Here is a 24,825-nt window from a genome sequence, read left to right as displayed (position 1 = left end):
TATAGGAGGTGCGGTGTTTAGAGTTCCATTACAACTTTGGATGAGAGTTGAGACCTCCCATTATTTAAGTAATCGATTATTCCACCGAATATTGGTTCGATCATTCAACGAATCACGTGTGCCGCTGTACAGGAGGTGATGGGCAGGACTTGTTTATAGCATCAGCACCATCAGCTGGGCGCGTGTTGTTTGCTGATGCAGCTCGCTGACCAGCGCTCTACTGGACATCTGTGATAAAGATCTTCACATCTCATTGGAGTTCTCAAATATAAATACAAATTCTGATTGAGAGGGGGGGGGGGTCCCGCTTTCGTTATCACTCCCGTACTGACCAGCGTGGTGAAGTATGCTCAAATATCCCCATGGACAGACGCGGTGGCGGGGAGGCATTCATCCGGCAGCGGATTGCCAAGGGTCTGTTCGTTCGTGTTCCATGCAAGGCGTTGTTACAATGCCGCTGTTATTTTGCCGCTCGTGCTATGAAACTCGGAGCGTTGCCAGCCGGTGGAGGCAAACACCCAGGTTTAACTTCGCCCCGCGGGGTTACGGGAAAGGCATTGTCACACGCGCCTACCCACTCCCTATAACCCCACTCCTTCACCCATCCCTCAACCTATCCCTTACCCGGCATCGCACCCCCAAACCCAACCCTAAACCCCATTCCCCTCAACCAAGCCCCGAATCCATCCCCTGCCGGGAATCTCGCTCCCCTCTACGCCGACGAATGTGACCCTCCCTGTCCCCCAGCACATCCCCTATCAGGGCGTCTCCGTTCCTACTGCTACCGCTGTGACCTTAACCCTACCCCTCATCTCATCCCCTAAGAACCTCCTCTTAACCCACCCCCTCCAGAGGAACTTTGATGGGAGATTGGGGGGGGGGGGGGCACGTAAAGGAAGAGCACAACGGATGGGGGGGGGGATGACGCCCACGTTTCTATGAAATGATCCGATCCAGGTCCATGTTGATTTGTCGTGTGTGGAGCTGCGTGGTGGTGAGTGCACGCGAGGACGGTGATGATGGTGATGGTGGAACTGCTGTGGCCATGATGATTATGAACGACGTTCCTCGATGAGTGGACGAGGAGGAGGAGGAGGTGGATGTCAGTCGTAGGTGTGTCACGTGTGGATGGCAGTCGTAGGTGTGTAACGTGTGGATGGCAGTCGTAGGTGTGTAACGTGTGCACTGTGTGTGCGCGTTGATCTTCCTTGGCACCGTACGTAGCCAGCCGTGCTCATCGAAGGAGGTGCGGGGGGAAGGACGACGAGAAATACGACGATGAAAAGCAAAGACGATGATGAAAATATCGTCGTGATGATGATTATGATGATGAAGAGATCATCGTAATGATGCTGATGATCTTCTTGGTGTTTTTTGGTAAAGTCACGTAGAAGGGAAATAATAACATAATAAAAATAAAATACAATAAAATAATTCTCACGACGTTTCGGCCACAACGCAAGCAGCCGTCCTCAGGTGAAGACCAGGTCTGTCGGAAAGACAGCGTCTGAATTCCAGACGCTGACATGAAAATTATTTTATTATGTTTTATTTTTATTATTTTATTATTTCCCTTCTACGTGACTTTACCGAAAGAACCAAGAAGATGAATCCCTGCAGTCACGAAAGCTTTAAATCGAAATGTGATACTGCTGCTGATGATGAAAAGATGATGATTTCAGCCGCAGCTATCCGGGGCGGCGGGGGGAGGGAGACGGTCGGATGGTCGACGTCGGCACGCCGTGCCGGACTCAATAGGCGCTCGCTAACCGGTGCTCGTCCCGAGGCAAGGCGCGGGTCGCTGCCGCCGCGTGTCCATCGATCAACGTCGGCGGCTCTGCGCCACGCGCGCGCGCGCGGGGACCCCCCGGGGAGAATTCGGTTTCGAGTTCACACCGAAAGAAAAAGTAAAAGATCTCTTGCCCTAGGAGCACACATCACAGATCTCCGCCGTGTCTCCCACGCGTGCGTAAATGTTTAGACGCGCTTGAGTCCATCGGTCTCCTGAGTTTCCAGATACTATAAATATATTTGGTAATATTTACCCTTGTTTTTACCCGTGTGTGTGTGCGCGCGCGCGCTCTCGGAATCGTATCACGAGCCGAGGAAGCCAGAGCAGTGGAAAGCCCTTCGCGTCCGAGAACGTCCCGCAGAAGCGGATTTCACAGAGCTGCCACCGAGATCCCACAGAGTGAACTCGATTCCACGCACACAGCACAGGGTAGCACTTCCCACGTGAGAGTAATGTTCGTCGGATGACAGTGAAACTGAAATTGTCCTTCTAAGAGACGGACTTTAGCCAATTAAGTGCAGAACCAAGTTGAATGTGATGGGGTTTTTTTGTTTTTGTGTGTGAGTTCTTGGTGACTGGACAGAGACCATCAACTCACGACACTTGGGGGCCCGGTTTCATCACCTGGCAGCTGCCTGGATTCGAGCCCAGGAGCTCAGTGGTGCCATCTCAACGATCTGCGCCTGGACCAACTCTGGACCGGTTTCGAACTTCTGGGTCTCATCAGCTGAGTCAGGCTTGTTTAAAAAAATGCTGCTGGATTATTCGATGTTATTGGGAAGGGAATCTTTCTGCATGATAACATTGATCTGGTAAGCCAATAGTTTGATGGACTGCAACTTAATAATAACAATACTCATATCTATATTCATATGGCGTTGCTCAAATATCTGAGCAACTCAAAGCGCCTGGCGTCACATCGCATCTCACTCATATCAGACATCGAAGGGTTCCCCACAGTGGCTGACTCGGCTCGGCGTGCGAGCGTGCGATTCTTCTTCCAGTAGGGGGCGATAGCCGCTGCTGCATGGAACCACAATTCAGCCAAGGTGCTGGCAAACACATTCCTGCGGAGGGAGCTGGTAGGAACGTTGGGTTGCTCGGTCAATGGCCAGGGTCAACGGCGGCGTGGTGTATTCCGCAAATATGCCCGACTGTGAGGGCGGACACAAGCCGGTGTGAGTAGGTTAAACGTTGAGTTTTATAAGGGCACCAGTGACCAGCCCCTCTCCACCCAGCCCCACCCCTCCCACCTCCCACCCAGCCCCACCCTCCCCACCCAGCCCCTCCCCACCCTCCCCACTCAGCCCCTCCCCACCCTCCCCTCCCCACCCAGCCCCTCCCCACCCTCCCCTCCCCTCCCCACTCAGCTCCACCCTCCCCACCCAGCCCCTCCCCACTCTCCCCACCCAGCCCCTCCCTCCCCACCCAGCCCCTCCCTGCACGACGGATGGACCGACACAATAATCCTCTGTGGGCTGGTGTAACCAGGAGGTTCCTACCAGTATAACATGTTTTTATATATGTGGAGACCAAACGTGTTTTTACCAATAATTCCTCCCACGGCAACGGGTTCCAGTGGCGTTACCAGCAGTTAGACGTCCGGTTGACTTGTGGATGTCATCCCAGGATGTTTGTTCCGGAGTCAAACTCAGTCGTGCGAACTTGGGGGAGGGGGGGGCAAGCGCATTGTGTACGCGTGTATGTTTGTATTGTGTGTGTGTGTCTGTATGCGAGGCTGGGTTCGTGGTATGATGTTGACAGCTCAGGCGGTTTTGAGCCTGGATTGTCCTGGGATGGGTCAACACCATGCAAATGTGAGCCGCGGTGGCTACGAGATGTTGACTACCTCGCCTGGTACGCAGGAGGTCGTCGTTTCGATCCCGACCCTGACGCCTGCTGTATATTTGGAGTTTGCGTGTCTCTCTCTCTCCGTGGTCGCGTGGATTTTTCTCGGGGTCATGCATCTAAAGTATTTGACGGCTGTGCATTTCCACACGATAAGCCACTTAATCGGGCTCTCATCTGTGGCCAGGGCCGCTACCGAATAAGAGATGTACACCGCAGTGAGGCTCCTTGCTCGATAGAATAAAAATAGTTTATAGTTTAGTTGACATCATTATAATCCATGGTCAAAACACTGCCGGAACAAATCAAACGCCCGCGATCCAGCGATGTAGCAATCCACTGGGCACCCGCACACGATCTCGTTTCATTGCTCCATCTCGACGGAGGGGTGTAGGACACGTTCAGACACGTTCCCTTCCTCCGTTGCTACTTGGGTCATTATAATTCGTGAGTGCCGCGGGCACTAGAGGGCAGTGTAGCAAAATGCATCAAATCCATCTGTGCCCCTCTCGCCTTCGCCAAGCCCGAGTGACCAGCGCGGTGAAGTATGGTCAAAATATGATTCACGGTTCGCATGGCGTGGGGGAGTCTCTCTCATTGTCGGGCGGTGGTGGCTATGCCACGTGGTCAGCCTCTGACCCAGCACCGTGTGGAGACCGCGGGGGTTGGTGGGTCGCTCAAAGATGTTGCGTCAAACTCCCCCGCGCGCGTCCCTGGCTCGCCAGGAGAAATGCGGTACAGCGAAATGTGTAGCGCATGAATGACGTCTGCGCCTTCCGTGTGGGATATTTCAGTTTCATGTATTAGGTATAGCCCTGTGAGCCATGCGGCTCTTGACTCGGGTGCAACCTCAACAAACATGATCAAGAAACATCTTAAAGTGATCTTCTTGGTTTTTTTCGGTAAACTCACGTAGAAGGGAAGTAATAAAATAATAAAAATAATAATGATAAAATAATACAAATAATAAAAATAAAACATAATAAATAATTATGTTATAATAAATAATTATTTTATTATGTTTTATTTGATGAATCCCTGCAGTCACGAAAGCTTTAAATCGAAAAAAATCTTAAAGTGACTACACGCAACAGAAAAATCCAGGAAAAAACAGCAAAGTCTTCCATAAAAAACACTGTCATATACTACAGAAAATACGATGTGGTGTGTAAACATCGCCACTGGGGAGACAAAGGCGGCCGGGCGTAGTGCTGGCCACCCCAACAGCCTGTTGAGGTTATACGAGGGATATTTGCCTTTGAGGGTTTAGGCGAGCCCTTGGGTTTTCTGCTCACTCGAAACTGAAATGACGTGAATAGAATTTAAACAACAAAAATCCAAGCAGCACACTCGCTGAACGGTGTCTTGAGACTCAGGAAAGTGTTTTTTGCCCATTTGTTTTGTCGTTGAAGATGATTGGGGTTTTTTTGTTGTTTGGCAAGGCCACGTAATGATCGAGCCAGATTGTTTTTTTGTTGTTGCTGCCGTGTGACCCTCCAGCCACCGGACATCGTCAAACACTCACTGGGTGAGCGCATCTCACGCTCAAAGATACGTGACGCTTCGCTTGAAACCGCATCAAGCGAACCTCAGGTCATGAAAGCAGAAAGACGGAAATAAATAAATAACATCGCAACTTTTTGGGGTGTTTTCTGCTCAAAATCACTACGCCGTCATTATCCACCCCTCTCGCCCTCGAGCACCCGATTCGTGCGCGCTTGAGATGCTCACAGCGACTGATGCGTACCGTGTCGCGGGCCCGACAACCACGCCGTGGGGCTCACGTGCCCGCAGGCCGTGAGGCTCACGGGGTCCCCCCGCCAGCCCTGGGGGGGGGGCTCCTCCCCCCCCCACTTAAGGAATGTGTCGAGTAACGGGAGCTGTGGTGAACACTTGCGTCCACCAGTGCGCGCTGCTGTTGATGCAGGGCACGCGCCCGTGCGATGGCTCGCGACACGCGGCTGCCTCTAAACCCCCAGCACTGATGTGGGCAGCAGCAGCAGCGAGGGGTTGGTGGGTCACCGCAAAGATGTGACACTCCCTTCCCTTGAACACACATGTTGTGTGACACGCCACTCCCTTGAACACACATGTTGTATGACACTCCCCTTCCTTGAGCACAGATGTTGTGTGACACTCCCTTCCCTTGAACACACATGTTGTGTGACACTCCCCTCCCTTGAACACACATGTTGTGTGACACTCACTTCCCTTGAACACACATGTTGTGTGACACTCCCCTCCCTTGAACACACATGTTGTGTGACACTCCCCTCCCTTGAACACACATGTTGTGTGACACTCACTTCCCTTGAACACACATGTTGTGTGACACTCCCTTCCCTTGAACACACATGTTGTATGACACTCCCCTCCCTTGAACACACATGTTGTGTGACACTCCCCTCCCTTGAACACACATGTTGTGTGACACTCCCCTCCCTTGAACACACATGTTGTGTGACACTCACTTCCCTTGAACACACATGTTGTGTGACACTCCCCTCCCTTGAACACACATGTTGTGTGACACTCCCCTCCCTTGAACACACATGTTGTGTAACATTCCCCTCCCTTGAACACACATGTTGTGTGACAATCCCCTCCCTTGAACACACATGTTGTGTGACACTCCCCTCCCTTGAACACACATGTTGTGTGACACTCCCCTCCCTTGAACCCACATGTTGTGTGACACTCCCCTCCCTTGAACACACATGTTGTGTGACACACACTTCCCTTGAACGGAGCCGTAATCGTGGATCGCCAGGAGAAAGAGGCACGGCAAACATTATTAGTATTATTATTGCCAGAAAGGGTTAAACGTATTCTTATTTTTTCAGACTTTTTGATACTGGCAAAAAAATGTCCCGTAGATGTATGAGCAGAAAATAATCACAGGTGTTTATCCTTGTACGGCAATCTAACAAGGTGTTCAGATGCCTGTAACGTCTGGCAGTTCGCCAGAGTTGATTCAAGCAAGGCCGAGTCTGCTGATGAGACACCACCGCGTGTCAAACCGAAATGTCCAGAGTTTGCTTGTGCCGAGGCAATGCTGCTGCAATTGTTCACTCCCAGAAGGCCATTCGCTACATGTCAATACTTTTCTTTATGTTTTGATTGGCAGCTTGCACGCCCTTTGGAGGTGACCATCCCTCCCTCCCTCCAGCCAGCAAAATTTTTTTTTCTAATACTGGCGAGTATGACTGGAGCTGCCCGCGTATTAGGGGCCGTCCATAAATGACGTCACGCACCTAGGGCGGGGGGGGGGTCAGACATTTGTGACGATGTGTAACGAGGGGGGTGGGGTTGAGAAATGTGACGTCACAACAAAAGGCGCAACTTTAAATAAATATAGACAACACGTTCTACTTAATGAAATAGACTTTTTAATAAATGTTTTCTCCTACAACATCAGAGTGCAGCGCCACATTAAATACGCACTACGATGGCAATAGTTGAAAGCGATTTGAAGCATGTTTTATTTTGGGGGGGGGGGGGGGGGAAAGAGCTTTGTGACGTCATGTTTGAGGGGGGGTCTGACTTTTGTGACGCCGTGTGACGAGAGGGGTGGGGGTCAAAAATCGTCCAAAATCGCGTGACGTCATTTATGGACGGCCCCTTAATGCGGGATACACGGGGTGGGTGGAGGGTGGGTGGAGCGGTGACGTCAGCACGCACGAACCCGGCTCGTTGCTGTAGCGTGCAGGCGACGCCATCTACGCAGCCAGGAAGCCAGCCAGCCAGCAAAACTTTTTAATACTGTATCCTATGATATGAAGGAGACGCTTTGTTTTTTGCGTGTTTATTTCAGGGCAGAAATTCCTCCTGTATGACTTGATAGACAATCAAATAGAGTACATATCATACAAATACAATGACAACGACCCCCCGTATAGCTTGATACAGACTGTTGGGGGAAATGCTTTGAGTGAACCGGAAATGCACACGCGGGAGTGGTCAGCACCACGCCCGGCCACCTTTGTCTCTCTAGTGGCGATGTTTACACACCGCACCAGGTACTAATTTGAGGCTCAGTCAACATAGGGGAGGCCCAGTATAGCCTGAGACTTTTGGGGCAAGTGCTGTTAGCGGGTAGCACCTATGAAGGCGGGCGCAGTACACGAGGGGGTACGTGGGCCAACACCACGCCCGACCGCCTTTGTCTTCCCAGTGGCGATGTTTACACACCGCACCAGGTACTCATTTTAGGCCGAGTCGACCTAGGGGAGGCCCAAGACCGGTTCAGATAATCGTCACCGGTGGTGGCCGTGAGTGAGCATCGAACGTAGGTCGCCGGGTTCGTAGCGCAGCGTAGCGCTAATCGCTGCGCCACCGCTCCTCACCAGACACAAGCACACAGACACACACAGACACACATACACAGACATACACACACACAGACACACACACACACAGACACACACACAGACACACAGACACACTCACACAGACACACACACAGACACACACACACAGACACACACACAGACACACACACATCATCATCCACTCGCACACCGCGCACCATCGCACAACGGCGCCGCTCTCACTCCGTCCGGCGCTCTCCCCCCACCTCCACCCCCCTCATCCGCATCGCCTTCCCCGTTCCTCCCTCTCACCACTAGCACCGTAGCACGTCGTCACACACACAGGCACACACACAGACAGGCACACACACACACAGGCAGGCACACACACGCACCCCCCCCCTCTCGGTCTTCGCCATGGCGGACAGGATGAGGAGGTCTGCTCTCGCCGCTCGGTTGCTGCCTCTCCTCTGCGCGTCTCTCTCCCTGCATTGTTGCGTGGGGGGCTCGCTCCGCGGTGGTGGGGGGCTCGCCGGTCCGCGCGATGCTCAACAGATCGCCCCCCACAAAGAGGCCGCCGGCCCCGAGATATATTCCCACCGTCGTCTGACTTCTGTCGAAGTGCAATTGGCAGCAGCAGCAGGAGCAAGAGCGGCCCCAGTAGCAGCAGCAGCAGCAGCGCAAAGAGGATCGGCATCATCATCAGCAGCAGCAGCGGCATCCGCAGCAGCAGCAGCAGCGGCGGGAGCCCGAGGGGAGAAGCGGGTGGAGGAGAGCCATCGGCGTGACAGCGTGAACCTGCTGGTCTTCATCCTGCTGCTCATCGTCACCATCCTCACCACTTGGCTCTTCAAGCACCGGCGCGTGCGCTACCTGCACGAGAGTGGCCTGGCGCTCATCTACGGTGAGAGACGCGTGGCGATGGTGGTGGTGGTGGTGATGGTGGTGGTGAATGTGATGGTGTTAGTGATGGTGGTGGTGGTGCATGTGATGGTGTTAGTGATGGTGGTGCTGGCGGTGGTGCATGTGATGGTGTTAGTGATGGTGTTCGTGATGGTGGTGCTGGTGAATGTGGTGGTGTTAGTGATGGTGTTAGTGATGGTGGTGATGGTGGATGTGATGGTGTTAGTGTTGGTGCTGCTGGTGGATGTGATGGTGTTAGTGATGGTGGTGGTGATGGTGTTAGTGCTGGTGGTGGTGAATGTGATGGTGTTAGTGATGGTGCTGGTGCTGGTGAATGTGGTGGTGTTAGTGATGGTGGTGGTGAATGTGGTGGTGTTAGTGATGGTGGTGGTGAATGTGGTGGTGTTAGTGATGGTGCTGGTGGTGGTGAATGTGGTGTTAGTGATGGTGGTGGTGAATGTGGTGGTGTTAGTGATGGTGCTGGTGAATGTGGTGGTGTTAGTGATGGTGCTGGTGAATGTGGTGGTGTTAGTGATGGTGCTGGTGGTGGTGAATGTGGTGGTAGTGATGGTGGTGGTGAATGTGATGGTGTGTTCGTGATGTTGCTAGTGATGTGATGGTGGTGCTGCTGGTGAGTGTGATGGTCGTGAAGCTGACGATGCTGGGTAGTGGTGCATGCTGGTGCTGCTGGTGCTGATGATGATGGTAGCGCTGGTGTTGATGACGCTGGTGCTGATGGCAGTGCAGGCTGACAATGCCGATGATGATGGTGCTGCTGGTAATGCCGTCATAGCTACTCGCTCAACAGCACTTGCCCCCAATAGTCTGCTAAGGCTATACGGGGGATCCTTCTCTTTGTTTGGTGATTCCGTGTTGACGCTTCGTGTTCATTGTCGGTGTGCCCATGTGAGTGTGTACGTGCTTGTGTTATGGCTGTGTGTGTGGGGAGCGGTGGCGCAGTGGTTAGGGCGCTGCTCTACGCACCCGACCACCCGAGTTCGATTCCCGCTCACGACCGACAACGGTGACAGCGAATATGTCGAACCGGTCTTGGGCCTCTCCAAGATCGACTCAGCATTCATTGAGTACCTGGTGCGGTGTGTAAACATCGCCACTGGGGAGACAAAGGCGGCCGGGCGTGGTGTTGGCCACCCACCCCCTCGTGTACCGTGCCCGGCCTTCATAGGTGCTGCTCGCTAACAGCACTTGCCCCTACAGTCTCTTAAGGCTATACGGGAGATCTTTGTTTTTTTTGCAGGTTACGGTTATATGCAAGTGTGCACATTGGGAGCGGTGGCGCAGTGGTTAGCGCACTGCTCTCACAATGCCCAACCACCTGTGCTCGACTCCACGCCACGTAGAGCATCAGCGTGCAAGCGGTACCAGGACACGTCTTCGTGGCCTCCCCTAGGTCTACTCAGCCTTAAGCGAATACCTGCTGCAGTGTGCAGACGTCAGCACTTGGGGAGATAACACGGCGGGGTGCTGGCCACACCAAGCCACCATGCGTCGGCCGGGTCTTAAGGGGCCGTCCATAAATGACGTCACGCACCTAGGTGGGGGGGGGGGGTCAGACATTTGTGACGATGTGTGGCGAGGGGGGGGGGTTTGAGAAATGTGACGTCACATCAAAATGCGCAACTTTAAATATTGACAACACGTTCTACTTAATTAAATATACTTTTTAATAAATGTTTTCTCCTACAACATCAGAGTGCAGCGCCACATTAAATACGCACTACAATGACAATAGTTTAAAGCGATTCGAAGCATGTTTTTGGGGGGGGGGGCAGAGCTTTGTGACGTCATATTTGAGGGGGGGTCTGACTTTTTGTGACGCCGTGTGACGAGGGGGGGGGGGTCAAAAATCGTCCAAAATCGCGTGACGTCATTTATGGACGACCACTAATAGGCGCGTGCTAATTGCACTTTCTCCCTGCGGCGTGCCTATGTATGTGGGACTTTTTTCGCACCGTACGTAGCCAAACGTACGGCCAATTGCACCCCCCCCCCCGCAACACGACATTACAACTCCAGTTCGCTTGTGTTCACCCAATGCTGCTGAAATTGTGCAATCTCAGAGGATAGGAGACCATGTGCCCTATGGGACGTGTAAACTATTTAAACATTTTTTAAAATTATATTTTACCAGTTGAGGCCCACTGAGCTGTTAAAGCTCTTTGTCAGAAGCGAGCGACCTGGCCACAAATGATAGCCTGACAGAGTGGCTGATCATGCGGACATTTTATTGCAGCCAAATAGTCCCAATGCTTGTCTCTACATGTGGAGGGGAAACCCGGAGGACCCGGAGAAAAATCCATGCGACCACGGGGAGAGGGAGAGACGCAGACTCCATATATACTGCGGGCGTTAAGGTCGGGATAGAACCCACGACCTCCTGCATGCCAGGCGAGGCAGTTAACATCTCGCCACCGCGGCGCGCCAAAAAAACAACTCAAGTCGCCTGCTCGTTGTGAATGAATAGGAATGGAGAAGTGACGTCTCGGCGTCTTGTTACGTCTCTCACTCAGCCCGTGGTTAATTGTACATCTCCAGCCACTAGGAATGGAACACCACCGTTAGAATCCCCGCTCTCGAAACCACGGGGACACGTTTCGCGCGTGATGATTATCAGCTGACGAAGGCCAAAGTCACCTTCTGATCCCGCTTGCGGTCGATTGATTGGCATGCCATATGTCCCACGTGGTGTGGTAAAGCGTGGGTACTCCCCGCCTTCTCCGACACGTTTGTCCAGCGTGGGGAGAGGAGGCCAAATTCTCCGCGGAGACGCTCTCCGAACGTAGCTTCCTCGTGCCCTTCTTCCGCCAGCAGTGACGTGGGCAAGCAGCTGCAGGGCTGCGGCTCTACCCATGACATAATTACCGGTTCCCTGGCCTCCCGTGCAAACGCGATAATGAATCTCACTGGCTCCCACGTGGTTAGGTAATGGACAATTTATCCACGTCCACTGACAGCGTGTCAAATCGCGCTGGGTAGCGTTCATATCTGTCGGCAGTCTTAAGCTAGTGCTGTTTATTCCACGTTCCTATGACGGGGGCCAGTCTTCCGATAGCTCAGCCACTGTCTTCGTCCACAAAGCGGTGCAGATGTTAACACGTGGTACTCACTTTACCAACCCTAGCAGGGGCAACGATGATGATGAGTATGACGGTGGTGTGATTAGTTGGTAGTGGCGGCACTGCTGTGATGATGGGCATTGACGATTATTGGTTGATTAATTATGATCGATTGGATGATGCTGGTGTTGTTAATGTTCATCGATGCTGATGCTGCTGATGATTGATTGGTCGATGATGATAATAATGACGGTGATGGTGGTAGTGGCATTACTGAGATGACAATGATGTTATGATTTTAATTGATATTGATGATCATCATTTGTAGACCATTGAGTGTATGTTGCTGATGATGGTGGTGATGATCACGACGACATTGATAATGGCCAGGGAGAGATTTGTCAAAATAGGTTTCCACCATCCTGCACTGACCAGCGTGGTGAAGTATGGTCAATCAATGGCTGACACGTCATGGCGAGGCCTTCATCATCGATTGACAAAAGCTGAAAATAATCATAATGTTACACGTAACATGTGTCATCGCCTCGTTGTGGTATATGCACTTTGAAATTTTAATTAGAATGATGTGTTTCTACCGTAGTACGTCTCGCTGAGTGCCAAGACTAATGTTTTGTGGTGTTCACAATCTATGGGGCGGAGGGGTAATATATAAATGTTCCTCCCCCTACCTCATGACCTCCCTGCCAGCGGCGGGGATGATAATTGAAAATGCAGTCATGGGGGAATAGTAAAAATTAGAGCCAAGGTAGATCCCCCTTCTCCCCATAAAATCGCACCCTGATGAGGGCGACGATTTGAACTCTCACACGCAGCTGATAAACTCTGTTGCAGCTTTATTTACCCATCGAGTCCAGGTCGCGGTGTACTGACGGCACGGACACGGTGTTTGTGAGCGCTGTGTATCAACAACACCGGAGGCTATGTCGCGGAGGCCGCCCTGAACCTGGGATCTGGTGCTTTGGAGGCCAAGGTTGGTGAATCCAATGCAGGAAGGGATTTCGTTTTTTGTGACGCTTCCGAAACCGCGTCTGGGTTGTTGGGCGGGTTCAGGACATTGCAGCATGGTCGGTGAGCTGATTCGTGAAAGCCATCTGTACGGATCTCCCAGTGATGTATCCTTTGGTACACGTGGTGGGTTTTTTTGTCTTCCGAGTGATGATTTGAAATGTTTAAAATCGTAATTTTTTTTAATGACACCGCGAAATACTTAATTGTGAAAACGCGTAGCAATCGTCGCACGCTTTCACGCAAAGTTCAGCACGGCCCATCCTGAAGAACAATCCTCAGACTCGATGGGGCATTTCCTGGGTTAATAACGGCAAGAGGTCATAATAATGACAACAATTATAATAATCAAGGACAAATAAACAACGAAGTGGCCAAACATCCCAAGAAGGAAACTATTGGGGACCCTCCCCCCGGGACAACAACAATAACAACAAGTCAGTTGAACACGGAGTAGCCCTTCGCGATCAATGTTATCCATAATCGAGGTTCTTTTGGGTTAGATCGCGTAAATATAAAATATAAATGTGTCGTTAAACCCGCCACAATGTGCATGCATAACGTATGTTGATTAGCCTATGAATAACCCAACCGGTAATGAATGGTAATTTATATGCACGCATTACCCCCCCCCCCACTCTATTTAAGACCGAACCAGGAGGCAGATTTCTCCACAACTCTGGCTGTCTACCTGATGATGCTGGTTGTTATTATCGGATTGTAAATGTCGTGGGTTTTCTCTCCGACACCAACCGGTGGTGCTGTACTAGTAACGAACTGGCACGTTTTGCTAACGTGACAAACCTTACTAATTGGCTGTGCCGGGTGGTGGCGGGTTTAACGACACACATTTTTATTTAATAACAACAACAAGTGACTTTACATAAAAAAGTGACTTAAAATTAAAAAATTATCTGAAATTTAAAAGTGACTTGAAATTTAAAAAGTGACCTGAAATTAAAAACAAGTGACTTGAAATTTAAGTGACTTGAAATAAAAAATAACTTGAAATAAAAACAAGTGACTTGACATTTTTCGATTTAAAGCTTTCGTGACTGTGCAGGGATTCATATTCTTGGTTCTTTCGGTAAAGTCACGTAGAAGGGAAGAAATAAAATAATAAAAATAAAACAATAAAATAAATCTCACGACGTTTCGGCCACAACGCAAGCAGCCGTCCTCAGGTGAAGACCAGGTCTGTCGGGGAGACAGCGTCTGAATGATTATTACTTCCCTTCTACGTGACTTTACCGAAAGAACCAAGAAAAAGTGACTTGACATTTTAAACAATTGACTTGAAATAAAAAAATAACTTGAAATAAAAACAAGTGACTTTACATTTAAAACAAGTGACTTGAAATAAAAACAAGTGACGCCGATTTGCGCTCTTCAGCTCCGCCAGCAAGCCGCACACGCGAGGTTTGACCGTGGGCCTCGAAGGCGCACCCCGTGCTAGCGGCGGGCAGCAGCAGCAGCAAATTGAATGCGTCATCTTGATAGCTATGCTCGCGAGATCGTCATGTTCTTAATGTTGGCGGAGGGGAGCAGGTGGGTGGGTGGGTGGGGGTTTATGAGCATGCGTGCTTGCTGGTGGGGGAGCGGTGGTGCAGCGGTTAGCGCGGTGCTGCGCTACGAACCCGAGTTCCATTTCTGCTTCACGGCCAACAGCAACAGTGACGGATTATCTGAACCGGTCATGGGCCTCCCCTAGGTCGACTCAGCCTTAAATTAGTATCTGGTACGGTGTGTAAACATTGCCACTGGGGAGACAAAGGCAGCCGGGCATGGTGCTGGCCACCCACCCCCTCGTGTGCCGTGTCGGTCTTCATAGGTGCTCGCTAACAGCACTTGCCCCTACAGTCTGTTACAGGCTAAACTTAAGGCTATACGGGGGATCTTTGTCGAGGCGCACGGAGTGAGACCCTTGCTAATTAGGGGGGGGGGGTGCGAGGGGGGGCGATGGGGGCACGAGGGGTGGGATGCGGGGGGGGGGGTGCCAGGAGGGGGGTATTGCCCGCTCCACGACTCTCATCAACTGAACCGGTTCTTGTTCACGCCGCTCAATGGGCGCTTCTGCTCGTAGAGAAGGTGACGTCGCTGTAAAACTCACACAACGTGGCTTTTTCTCGCCAACTTTGCTCCGAATTGTTCCAACGTTTTCTGTTGTTGCTTAGTCCGTCGCTCAATTGTATTTAAAGCGTTGCTTGTCGGCTGTCCTCCGATGGGACGTAGTGGCTATTCGCAATGCCGTGACCCTCCTGTTAAGAGGAATCGCCCGCTGAATGAGATGTCACGGGGCTCCCAAGTGAGTTGCTCCCCGATGTCTTTACGAGGTTGGGCCGCGTGTTTCCTTGGCACGAAGTCTGACGTTTCGCATCGCGCCACGTGCTGGGAGCTTCTTCAAGAAGCACCGTCCCTCCGATGAGCACGATTGGCTACGTACGGCGCGAAAGAAGTTCAACACACGGCTCGCGAGTAGTCAAACTGAAATGATGAATTCTGACACCTGGATTTTTTCCCCACCAGAATCAGTTAGACGTGCCGTCACTTTAACTTGAAAGCAAACTTAAATGACCCACTATGATGAAAATGATGGCCACTGTTTCAAAATTCCCTCTGCGTGAACGTGAAGCAACGCATGCGAGATACACCCCTTCACAAAAAGGCCCTATTATGTGCATGCAAGATGTGGAAACCCACCCATATATTAAGGGCCTCTTGTTTGAATGTATAAAGTGTTGGGATACTATTTCAAAATTGAAGCTCTGCTGTGTGGGCATATTGAAGAGATGGACACCCCAAGGATCAGAGGTGGGACAAAGTCATTGTTATGCAAGTCCAAGTCGAGTCGCAAGTCATCAAATTCATGACTCGAGTCTGACTCGAGTCCAAGTCACATGACTCGAGTCCACATCTCAGAGGTGGGACAAAGTCATTGTTATGCAAGTCCAAGTCGAGTCGCAACTCATCAAATTCATGACTCGAGTCTGACTCGAGTCCAAGTCACATGACTCGAGTCCACATCTCAGAGGTGGGACAAAGTCATTGTTATGCAAGTCCAAGTCGAGTCGCAAGTCATCAAATTCATGACTCGAGTCTGACTCGAGTCCAAGTCACATGACTCGAGTCCACATCTCAGAGGTGGGACAAAGTCATTGTTATGCAAGTCCAAGTCGAGTCGCAAGTCATCAAATTCATGACTCGAGTCTGACTCGAGTCCAAGTCACATGACTCGAGTCCAAGTCACATGACTCGAGTCCACACCTCTGCCAAGGATGCCTGCTCAACACTAGAGTCATTTCCTGCAAATATATGAACAGTACCAGTAAAGAGATAGGGCACCCCTTCAAATTAAAAGCACCCTTGCATGAACATGTACGAGATGGACACCTTACACTCTAGAATTGAATTACAGTATATGGACACCCGAATCAAAATAAAAGCCCCCTTTGAATGGACAATTATTGTACTGTTTAAAGTAAGAAACGGACACTTCTCAAAGTTAAAGTGCAAAAATGTGAATTAATAAAGGCACCCATTCAAAATAAAAGTCCTGTTGCACAACCATACATTCAATAGGGGCACCCCAACGAGTAACCACAAAGAAAAAATGGACACCGTCAATCAAAATAGAAGCCCACGTGTGATTTGCTCTTGAATGGTGAGAAATTAGCTGGTTCATTAATTAATTTTGTGTTCATCAAACCAACTGACGTCAAACTATAAATTATTCAAACTGTTATTATTTGTATTAATTTTGCCAGATAAGGCCCACTCTTTTTCAGAAGCGACCTGTCAACAGATGATAGCTCAACGAAGTGGCTTATCACGTGGAAATGTAGAGCAGCCAAATATTCTAAACGCATGTTCCTAAATGTGCGGGGGAAAACCGGAGGACCCAAATATACAGCAGCAGGCGTCAGGGTCGGCATCGAACCCACGACCTCCTTTATACCAAGCGAGGTAGTTAACATCTAACCACGGGGAGAGACACGCAAACTCCAAATATACAGCAGGCGTCAGGGCCGGGATCGAACCCACGACCTCCTTCATACCAGGCGAGGTAGTTAACATCTCACCACGGGGAGAGAGAGACACGCAAACTCCAAATATACGGCAGCAGGCGTCAGGGTCGGGATCGAACCCACGACCTCCTGCGTACCAGGCGAGGTAGTTAACATCTCACCACCGTGACGCCCCGATGACGTCAGATCAATAACGGGGGGGGGGGTGCAGAGTCCCCCCCTCCCCTCTTGAGTAGCACTGCTTGCATCATCATCCGCGCACGGATCCTCCAGCAGGCGTTCGGTTCGGGGGGGTCGGAGCGGGGGGGGGTGTCCCGGTCGAGAGAGGCCCCGGGCTTTTTGCTCTCAAGCCGGCGGCGTCAGCTGATTTGGTCCGCAGGGGGATTCGCACGCGACGCGGCGATGGGTAACGAGGGGTCGCTCGGTGGCTGGTGGCGAGGAGCGGGTGGGGGTGGGTGGAGAAGTTGACCCCCCCCCTCTCCCCCCTCCCCCCCGGCTCTTTAAGGCTCTCACGCGCCTGGGGAGCACGCGCGTGGTTTTATCGGCACGGATTCTCGACGTGTCCGCCCGCAACACGCGGGGCCCTTTGTACCCCCCCCCCGCGCGCTGAGTCACGTGTTCGTGATGTACCCCCCCCCACCACTTCCTCACCACAAAGACAAAGGTCCCCCGTGTAGCCTTGACAGACTGTTTGGGCAAGTGCTGTTAGCGAGACGCGCATACAGATGTGCAACGGGCAAAGTGTGTGGCGCCACTGCACACGAGGGGGTGGGTAGTGGCCAGCACCACGCCCGGCCGCCTTTGTCTCCCCAGTGGCGATGTTTACACACCGCACCGGGTACTCATTTGAGGCTGATTCGACCTAGGGGAGGCCCAGGACCGGCTCAGATAATCGTCACCGGTGGTGTTGGCCGTGAGCGGGAATCCCGCATCCACACGTCCGTGCCTTCACCTGCTGGAGCAGCTGGTTATCTCCCTCCTCCCCACACCTCGGCGGCGCGCTAACCACTACACTACCGCTCCCCACCCGAACCGATGGAGCTTCACATTACGTGGGCTCCTGTAGCCTCTCCTCGTCTCCTCTCATTTGTGCTACCCCCGGAGCGTCTCTGATCCTTTCTCTACACTATCCCCCGGCGCCTGTCTTCCTGTCTCCATCATTCTCCATTTTTGCTCGGTTCCTTTATTACAAACACACAAAACCACCGCCTCCCTTCCTCCACCACCACCATTGCATCCACACACAACAACCAACAACCGCGTGTCTGGTGCGCACACGCGGGCGAGGAAGTCATTTCCCAAACGTGCAGGCTAAGTTGTTTATTTGCGAGACAAGCGTGATTGTGCCGACGTGCTTATTGGAGCAAAACTCTGTGTGTGTGTGCGCGTCTCTTATCGGCCGCTTCCACGCCACTCATGACCCAATACTACTGAAACCCACCGTCTCATCGGGGCGCCTTGAGTTTGGCTCGGTGAGCATCACAACACATTCCGCTGAATCATGTGTACAGTGTATGAAAAATAGCAAACAGTGAGATTCCCTGGGAGAACAAACACCACTCTCTCTTCTCGGGCCCCTTGGCCATTGCCGTGGGAGTGTTTGGGCCACTGAAGCCAGACCCAACGATGATTCATTGCCAAGGAACTCCACTTGGGTCACCACATTTTCCACCCCGGACACAACCACGGAGGTCGTGGGCTTTTGATCCCGACCCTGACGCCCGCTGTAAATGTGGAGTTTGCATGCTCATCTCTCTCTCTCTCTTCCCTGTGGTCGTGTGGATTTTTCTCCAGGTCCTCCGGTTTTTCCCCTCCACATTTGGAAACACGTTTAGAGTGTTTGGCCGCTGCTATACATGCCCGCGTGATGACGAGCCACTTTGTTTAGCTATTATTTGCGGCCAGTCTGCTTATGAAAAAAGAGCTGTACGTTATTGCTCAGTTGGCCCATATCTGATAAAAAAAAATAAAGTTCATCGTTTAAAACCGCAACGGTCAGCACGAGCTCTAATGTAAAATACAGCAACCTGTGCAGTATTCTGTATTAAAGGTCACCACAGCAAAACTCTACCGGTACCACAGCAAAACTCTACCGGTACCACAGCAAAACTCTACCGGTACCACAGCAAAACTCTACCGGTACCAGATCTCGGTACAAGCCAAGTCCCGCTGCCACCCAATCCTGGGACTGTACGGGGTCAAACCCGGGTCAAATCCGGTACAGGTGGCAACTCTCGTCCTCCATGCAGGACTCTGGTTTAAACGTAAGCCAACATGAAAAGCCTCACATATTTCACTGCCCACCCCCCTATATAATAATTCGGCGTAATGGGGGGATGGGGGGTGCAGCACTAGTAGTCCCGATGAAGCAAAAGAAATGACAATGCAAACAGTATGTGTGTGTAGCGAACCGGACACTTAAAAAGGGGAAATAAATAATTGGCGACGTTTCGGCCACCGGCCTCTCTTCGTAGCACGTGAACGGTGCTGTTATGCGCTGTGAAGAAGGGCCATTGATTGGAACGTCACCCAATTGTACTTATAAAAAAAATTAAGATCCACACGTGACCGTGTTGAGCTTTTGTTGCTGTGAACTGTTCTTGTGCACCACTGCCAACGCAGCAGCAGCAGCCCATTCTGTGTCTAAACGAGGCGATTGAGATTTTAGTTTTGTTTTTATTTATTACTCGGATGATGGTGGTCCAGTTTAGCCAGCTGCCCGTCTATTTTACACGGGAGATCCGTGGTGCTGCGTGCGCACAGCAGCAGCAGCAGCAACAACGGAGACAAACACATCAACATTGCAGTGAACGAAGGAGTAACACAGGAGGGTCCCTACAAGAGATATTGGCCCAACGAACAATCGAGGAGATTGGGGCGCATTCGCGGTCGACCGACGTACGGCTCGGGCGAAGGAGCAGAAGAGGCGCCGTCCGATTCCCTTCCCCGCCTGGTCGGTCGACTTCGCCCCGGGTGCCCGTGGCCACGTGGGCACTGATGTCACGGAGCCCCGGACCCTCGACGAGTGAGGAGCAGCCTCGCAGCGTAAAACCGCGGACACGGTTCAATCCGCAACAGAGATTACAATCCGCCCAAGGATAATCGAATTCCCCTTTGCCACTCCCCCTTTCCCCCCCCTCCTTTGCCCCCCGCCCCCAGGCCTGCTGGTAGGCGTGACTCTCCGCTATGCGTCCGTCCCGGGCCCCCCCACGCCGCCCCCCCCGACTGGACTGCCCGCTGGTGGACGGGGGGCCCGACACGCTGGTGGTGAATGCGAGTGGCCAGCTGCTCGAGTACACGCTGCGCAGGCGCGTCGGCCCCGACTCCGCACCCGGGCACCCCGAGAACCAGCTGCTGCAGCAGGTGAGGGGTGGAGGTGGGGGGGAGGGGGGGACTAGCTGCTGCAGCAGGTGAGTGGATGGGGGGGGGACCAGCTGCTGCAGCAGGTGAGTGGATGGGGGGGGGGGGGACCAGCTGCTGCAGCAGGTGAGTGGATGGGGGGGGGACCAGCTGCTGCAGCAGGTGAGTGGATGGGGGGGGGGGGGGGGACCAGCTGCTGCAGCAGGTGAGTGGATGGGGGGGGCAGCTGCTCCATCAGGTGAGGGGTGGAGGTGGAGGGGGGGGGCAGCTGCTGCAGCAGGTGAGGGGGTGGGAGGAAGGGCACCCTGAGAATCTGAAAATTGGTACTTACTGATATTTACCTGAGACAATACCACAAATCTTATTATTAATTAATAATAATCTTATGATTAATTATTATTAATGGAGGGCCTCATTTTAAAATCTTGATATTGCAGGAACCCCTCCCCCTCCCATTCGCCCCCCCCCCCCCACCCTTTGGGAAGATTATTGACCTGCCCAGGATCTTCAGCATTATTTCTCCATGTAAAATAAACATGGACTGCTGTCCGTCCGCTGTGTTTATGGGAATTCCCTCCCATAGTCTCTATGGCCAAGTCCTTCTATCCTTGTTAAAATCAACAAACGTATCAACTGCCATCACTTACACCTTCAATAGTGCTGTCCGTGGCTGGCAACTTGGCATTTTGGGTCTTTTTGAACCCGTGCTAAGCAACCATGATTTATGTATACAGCATATCTACATGTCCTTGCCCCACACCTCCGATTAGCACGCTTGGCTACGTACGGTGCAAAAGAAGTTCAACATGCATACATTGTCATGACCTTTCTGTCCGCTCATTCTGTTGGAGGATGAAGAAGTAGTACTAGCCCGCCTACCACATGAGGAACGAACACAGACTTCTTGTGTGGCATCCTTCCTCCCTCACAACCGTTACTCACGAGCCTTCACCGTAGAGCACATGAAGTGTTGCATACGTCGATTCAACAAGCCTGGCTTTTCAAACGACAGGATGTCAGTCCCCAAGTTCTAGATCCAAATGTTTTTCAATGTTTATCCCGAACCGGAGAAGACCGGGGTCTCGTTTCATTTGCCAGCGTGACCCGGGACCACAAAATAAATAAATAAAATGTCAAAATGCAATCACGAAAAAAAACCAAGCAGAGCAATGAAGCGAATGGAAGTCAGAGCAAAAATGAGCTCATCGAAATTCGAGCAAAGATCAACCGCTTTACAGAAAATATCGAAAACAAAGTAGAAACATAATCAGTAGTAAGTAAAATAAAACAGGTTTTAGTGCAGGTGATAGCAGCGGGCATCATTCGTGTGAAATGTATCACCCCCCCCACCCAAAACTATGACGAGTATTCAAATATACCAGCTGGCCGCACGTTCGTGTACACAGCAGGGAGGTAAACCCCCCATCCCACCAGCCTCCGAGCCCCCTAGACCCCACCTCCCCCACCCCCAAAAAAAGAAAATGCCACAACTGAAAAAAAACCGCGATGGATCCGCGCGAGATTTTTATTTATTTATTAAATAAGGTGGAACAAAAACAAATGAAATCGTTATGAGTACATGGCCCCGGCGTGTTTGTGGAAGGGCATTCGCGAATAACAACGGCGGCTGGCGGCCGAGCAGAACGTTCGACCCTCGTGACTCCGCAAAGCAAATCGCTTTAGCGCCGGCAAAACGCAGCGAAGAAATGAGACCGCGGATCAGAGAGGGCTTTCACGGAGAGGCAGATTGGATTCGTGAACACCACCGCCACTACCACCCATACCACAACCCCCCCCCCACCCACCCGTCATACGTGAGACAGGGCGGCTGGGTCTACCGGAGCTGCAGTGGTGCGCCCTGCCCCGAAAACTGGAATGCGATTCAAAGAAGGAAATTATAGTTTGCGGCGCTAAAAAATAAAATAATACTGACAAGGTTACAGCACGTCGGCGTGTGATTTTAATGCTGCCCAGGGAAATGTACTTTTTCGTATATCAAATGATAAAATATATCTGCGCCAAATAAACTGGGTCGGTGCGGCGTTGGCGCGTTTGCGATGGGCCGGCGTGCGTCCTGGTGCCGGCGATCCGCGGTGAACGCACAGAATTACGAGGTGATGGATCTGGTAGCCCCCACCACCCGCGCCCCCCCCCCACACACACCCAGGTCCAAACATTAAATTGTACTTTAATTCATTATCGAGCCGGGGATAATAGGGAATAAAGATCACGCACAGACGCGCACGCGAACGTAACGGATATACACACGCACAAAGACAAAGGCCCCTTCTGCATAGCCTGAAGAGTCTGCTGGCCCAAGAGAGGGTGGTGGTGTGGACAACACCACACCCGGCCACCTTTGTCTCTCCATTGCCGTTGTGTATTTACACACCACACCCGGTACTAACTGATTGCTAAATTGACCTATTTGAAGGGCCAGGACAGGTTTAGATATGTCACCCAAGTTGGCCATGAGCGGGAATCGAACTCAGTTTTGCAGTTAGCGCGCTGTTCTACGACGCCGGAGACCGACGAAGGTTGTGTTGGCCACAGTAGGTCCTCACTAACAGCACTTGCCCCAACAATCTGTGAAGGCTCCACTGGGGTCTTTGTATTTGTCTAACAGGTAAACACACATACAAGGCGCACATACAGATGTACAGAGACAAAGTGTGTGCCGCCACTGCACACGAGGGGGTGGGTGGGTGGCCAGGACCGCGCCTGGCCACCTTTGTCTCCCCAGTGGTGATGTTTACACACTACACCAGTTCAGATAATAGTCACAGGTTCGTAGCTCAGCGCGCTAACCGCTGCACCACCCCTCCCCACAAACATACAGACACGCATCCACACCCGCACAGACACTCGCGGGCACGCATGCACATTCATTCCAGACACATTCACAGGAGCAGACACACACATGCACACACAGATTAACACTATCAGAACACACACAAATACCATGCCGAGACCATCAAACACTGCAACAGCTGTCCAATTTTAATAGCATTCATGGCTCAATGAGCTCAGTTTTTATATTATAGAATGTTCATGTAAATTATTATCTAGGAAAGCCCCGCTGAGTATTTTATTAGAAAAGCTCCTGCAATTGGATGATTGGCCAATTCATATTTAAATAAAGTGTTTCGATTCGTCATGGATTTTTTTTTGGATGGGTTAGTGCACGTTATGATCTGGCCAAAGATCTCGCGCACAGACGCACACGCGTAAGATCCCCCATCACTTGATTTGAAGCTTTCGTGACTGCAGGAATCCATCCTCTTTGGTTCTTTCGGTAAAGTCACGTAGTTCGAAATAAAATAAATAACGACGTTTCGAACGCAACACAAGCTTGCGATCGAAACGTCGTGATTTGTTTTATTTTTCTTCTTGGTTCTTTCGGTAAAGTCACGTAGAATGGAAACAATAAAAATAATAAACTAAAACAGCGTCTGAATGACGCTGTCTCCCCGACAGACCTGGTCTTCACCTGATGACGGCTGCTTGCGTTGTGGCCGAAACGTCGTGAGAATTATTTAATTATGTTTTATTTTATTATTTTTATTGTTTCCATTCTACGTGACTTTACCGAAAGAACCAAGAAGATGAATCCCTGCAGTCACGAAAGCTTAGAATCGAAATTGTTTTATTTTATTTCTAACTACGTGACTTTACCGAAAGAACCAAGGAGCATCCTCCGCCACCTTCAACGTAGCGTTTAACGGGCCAGTTGTTATTGTATCAGCTCGTCGGCAACGTGCAAATCACTGGGGCTATTCGGTCATACTTCACCGCACTGGTCAGGCACAAGTTGATAAAGACGGGGAGCGTAGACTTCGGAGCGCAAAAGTGCGGTGAAACAATTTAAAGCATTTTGCTCAGCTGCCCTCTGCTAACCCACAAAGATTGACGTTGCCGGTCCGTTTGTCGATGCTTGAACCCAGTGGTGGCGATGTTAATCTACAAGCAGGCCCGGAGTAAAGTTCTTGTAGGCCCTGTAGGCACTTGTGTTTCGTAGGCCTTCAGTGATCACTTTATGCATAATTGGGTTTTTACCCTTCTATCTGGCAACAAAACTGACACCTTTTTACAAGGAGTCATGTTTGCATAGACCGCAATACCTGCAGTCATAATACAAACAAAAGACATAACTCTGATAATGTGCACTGTCCTGGAAGTTGATTGGTCCACACCCGAGACAGCTTTCCTTAGAGCCTAGTCTCACATGGGTTGGACCAGATGACGCCACTTTATGCAGTTGGCACTGCTGCCTCCTCGTGTTACTACGACCGCTGCTTGCTTCACGCGGTACTTTGTCCATAGGACAACAACGATCGTCTTCCCGTGCACTCCTGTTTATTGAGAATGAGATTGTGCAGGGAAAAAAACACAATTTGAAGATGTTATTTGCTAATTTTGCAATGAAAAAAATCTCCAAAAATTCATCTCAGGTGTTCATTTCTCTCACCTTATGGAAAAACCCC

The 24,825-nt window shown here is 51.2% G+C and overlaps 1 protein-coding gene across 1 annotated transcript in view; it reads left to right on the top strand.

The window, feature by feature from the left end:
- The first annotated feature begins 8,208 nt into the window (after positions 1-8,208).
- The window catches only part of LOC144946998 (sodium/hydrogen exchanger 9-like), a 52,410-nt gene continuing 35,793 nt past the window's right edge, over positions 8,209-24,825 (top strand). Inside the window, 3 exon segments of the mRNA XM_078876098.1 lie at positions 8,209-8,854; positions 20,141-20,196; positions 20,198-20,344. Coding sequence (XP_078732224.1) covers positions 8,368-8,854; positions 20,141-20,196; positions 20,198-20,344 — 690 coding nt within the window. The 5' untranslated portion in view covers positions 8,209-8,367.

Source organism: Lampetra fluviatilis, chromosome 43 (genome assembly GCF_964198595.1).
Source record: "Lampetra fluviatilis chromosome 43, kcLamFluv1.1, whole genome shotgun sequence".
Classification (NCBI taxonomy): Eukaryota; Metazoa; Chordata; class Hyperoartia; order Petromyzontiformes; family Petromyzontidae; genus Lampetra; species Lampetra fluviatilis.
The sequence above is the reverse complement of the archived record's forward strand: the minus strand, read 5'-3'. Positions and strand labels throughout refer to the sequence as shown.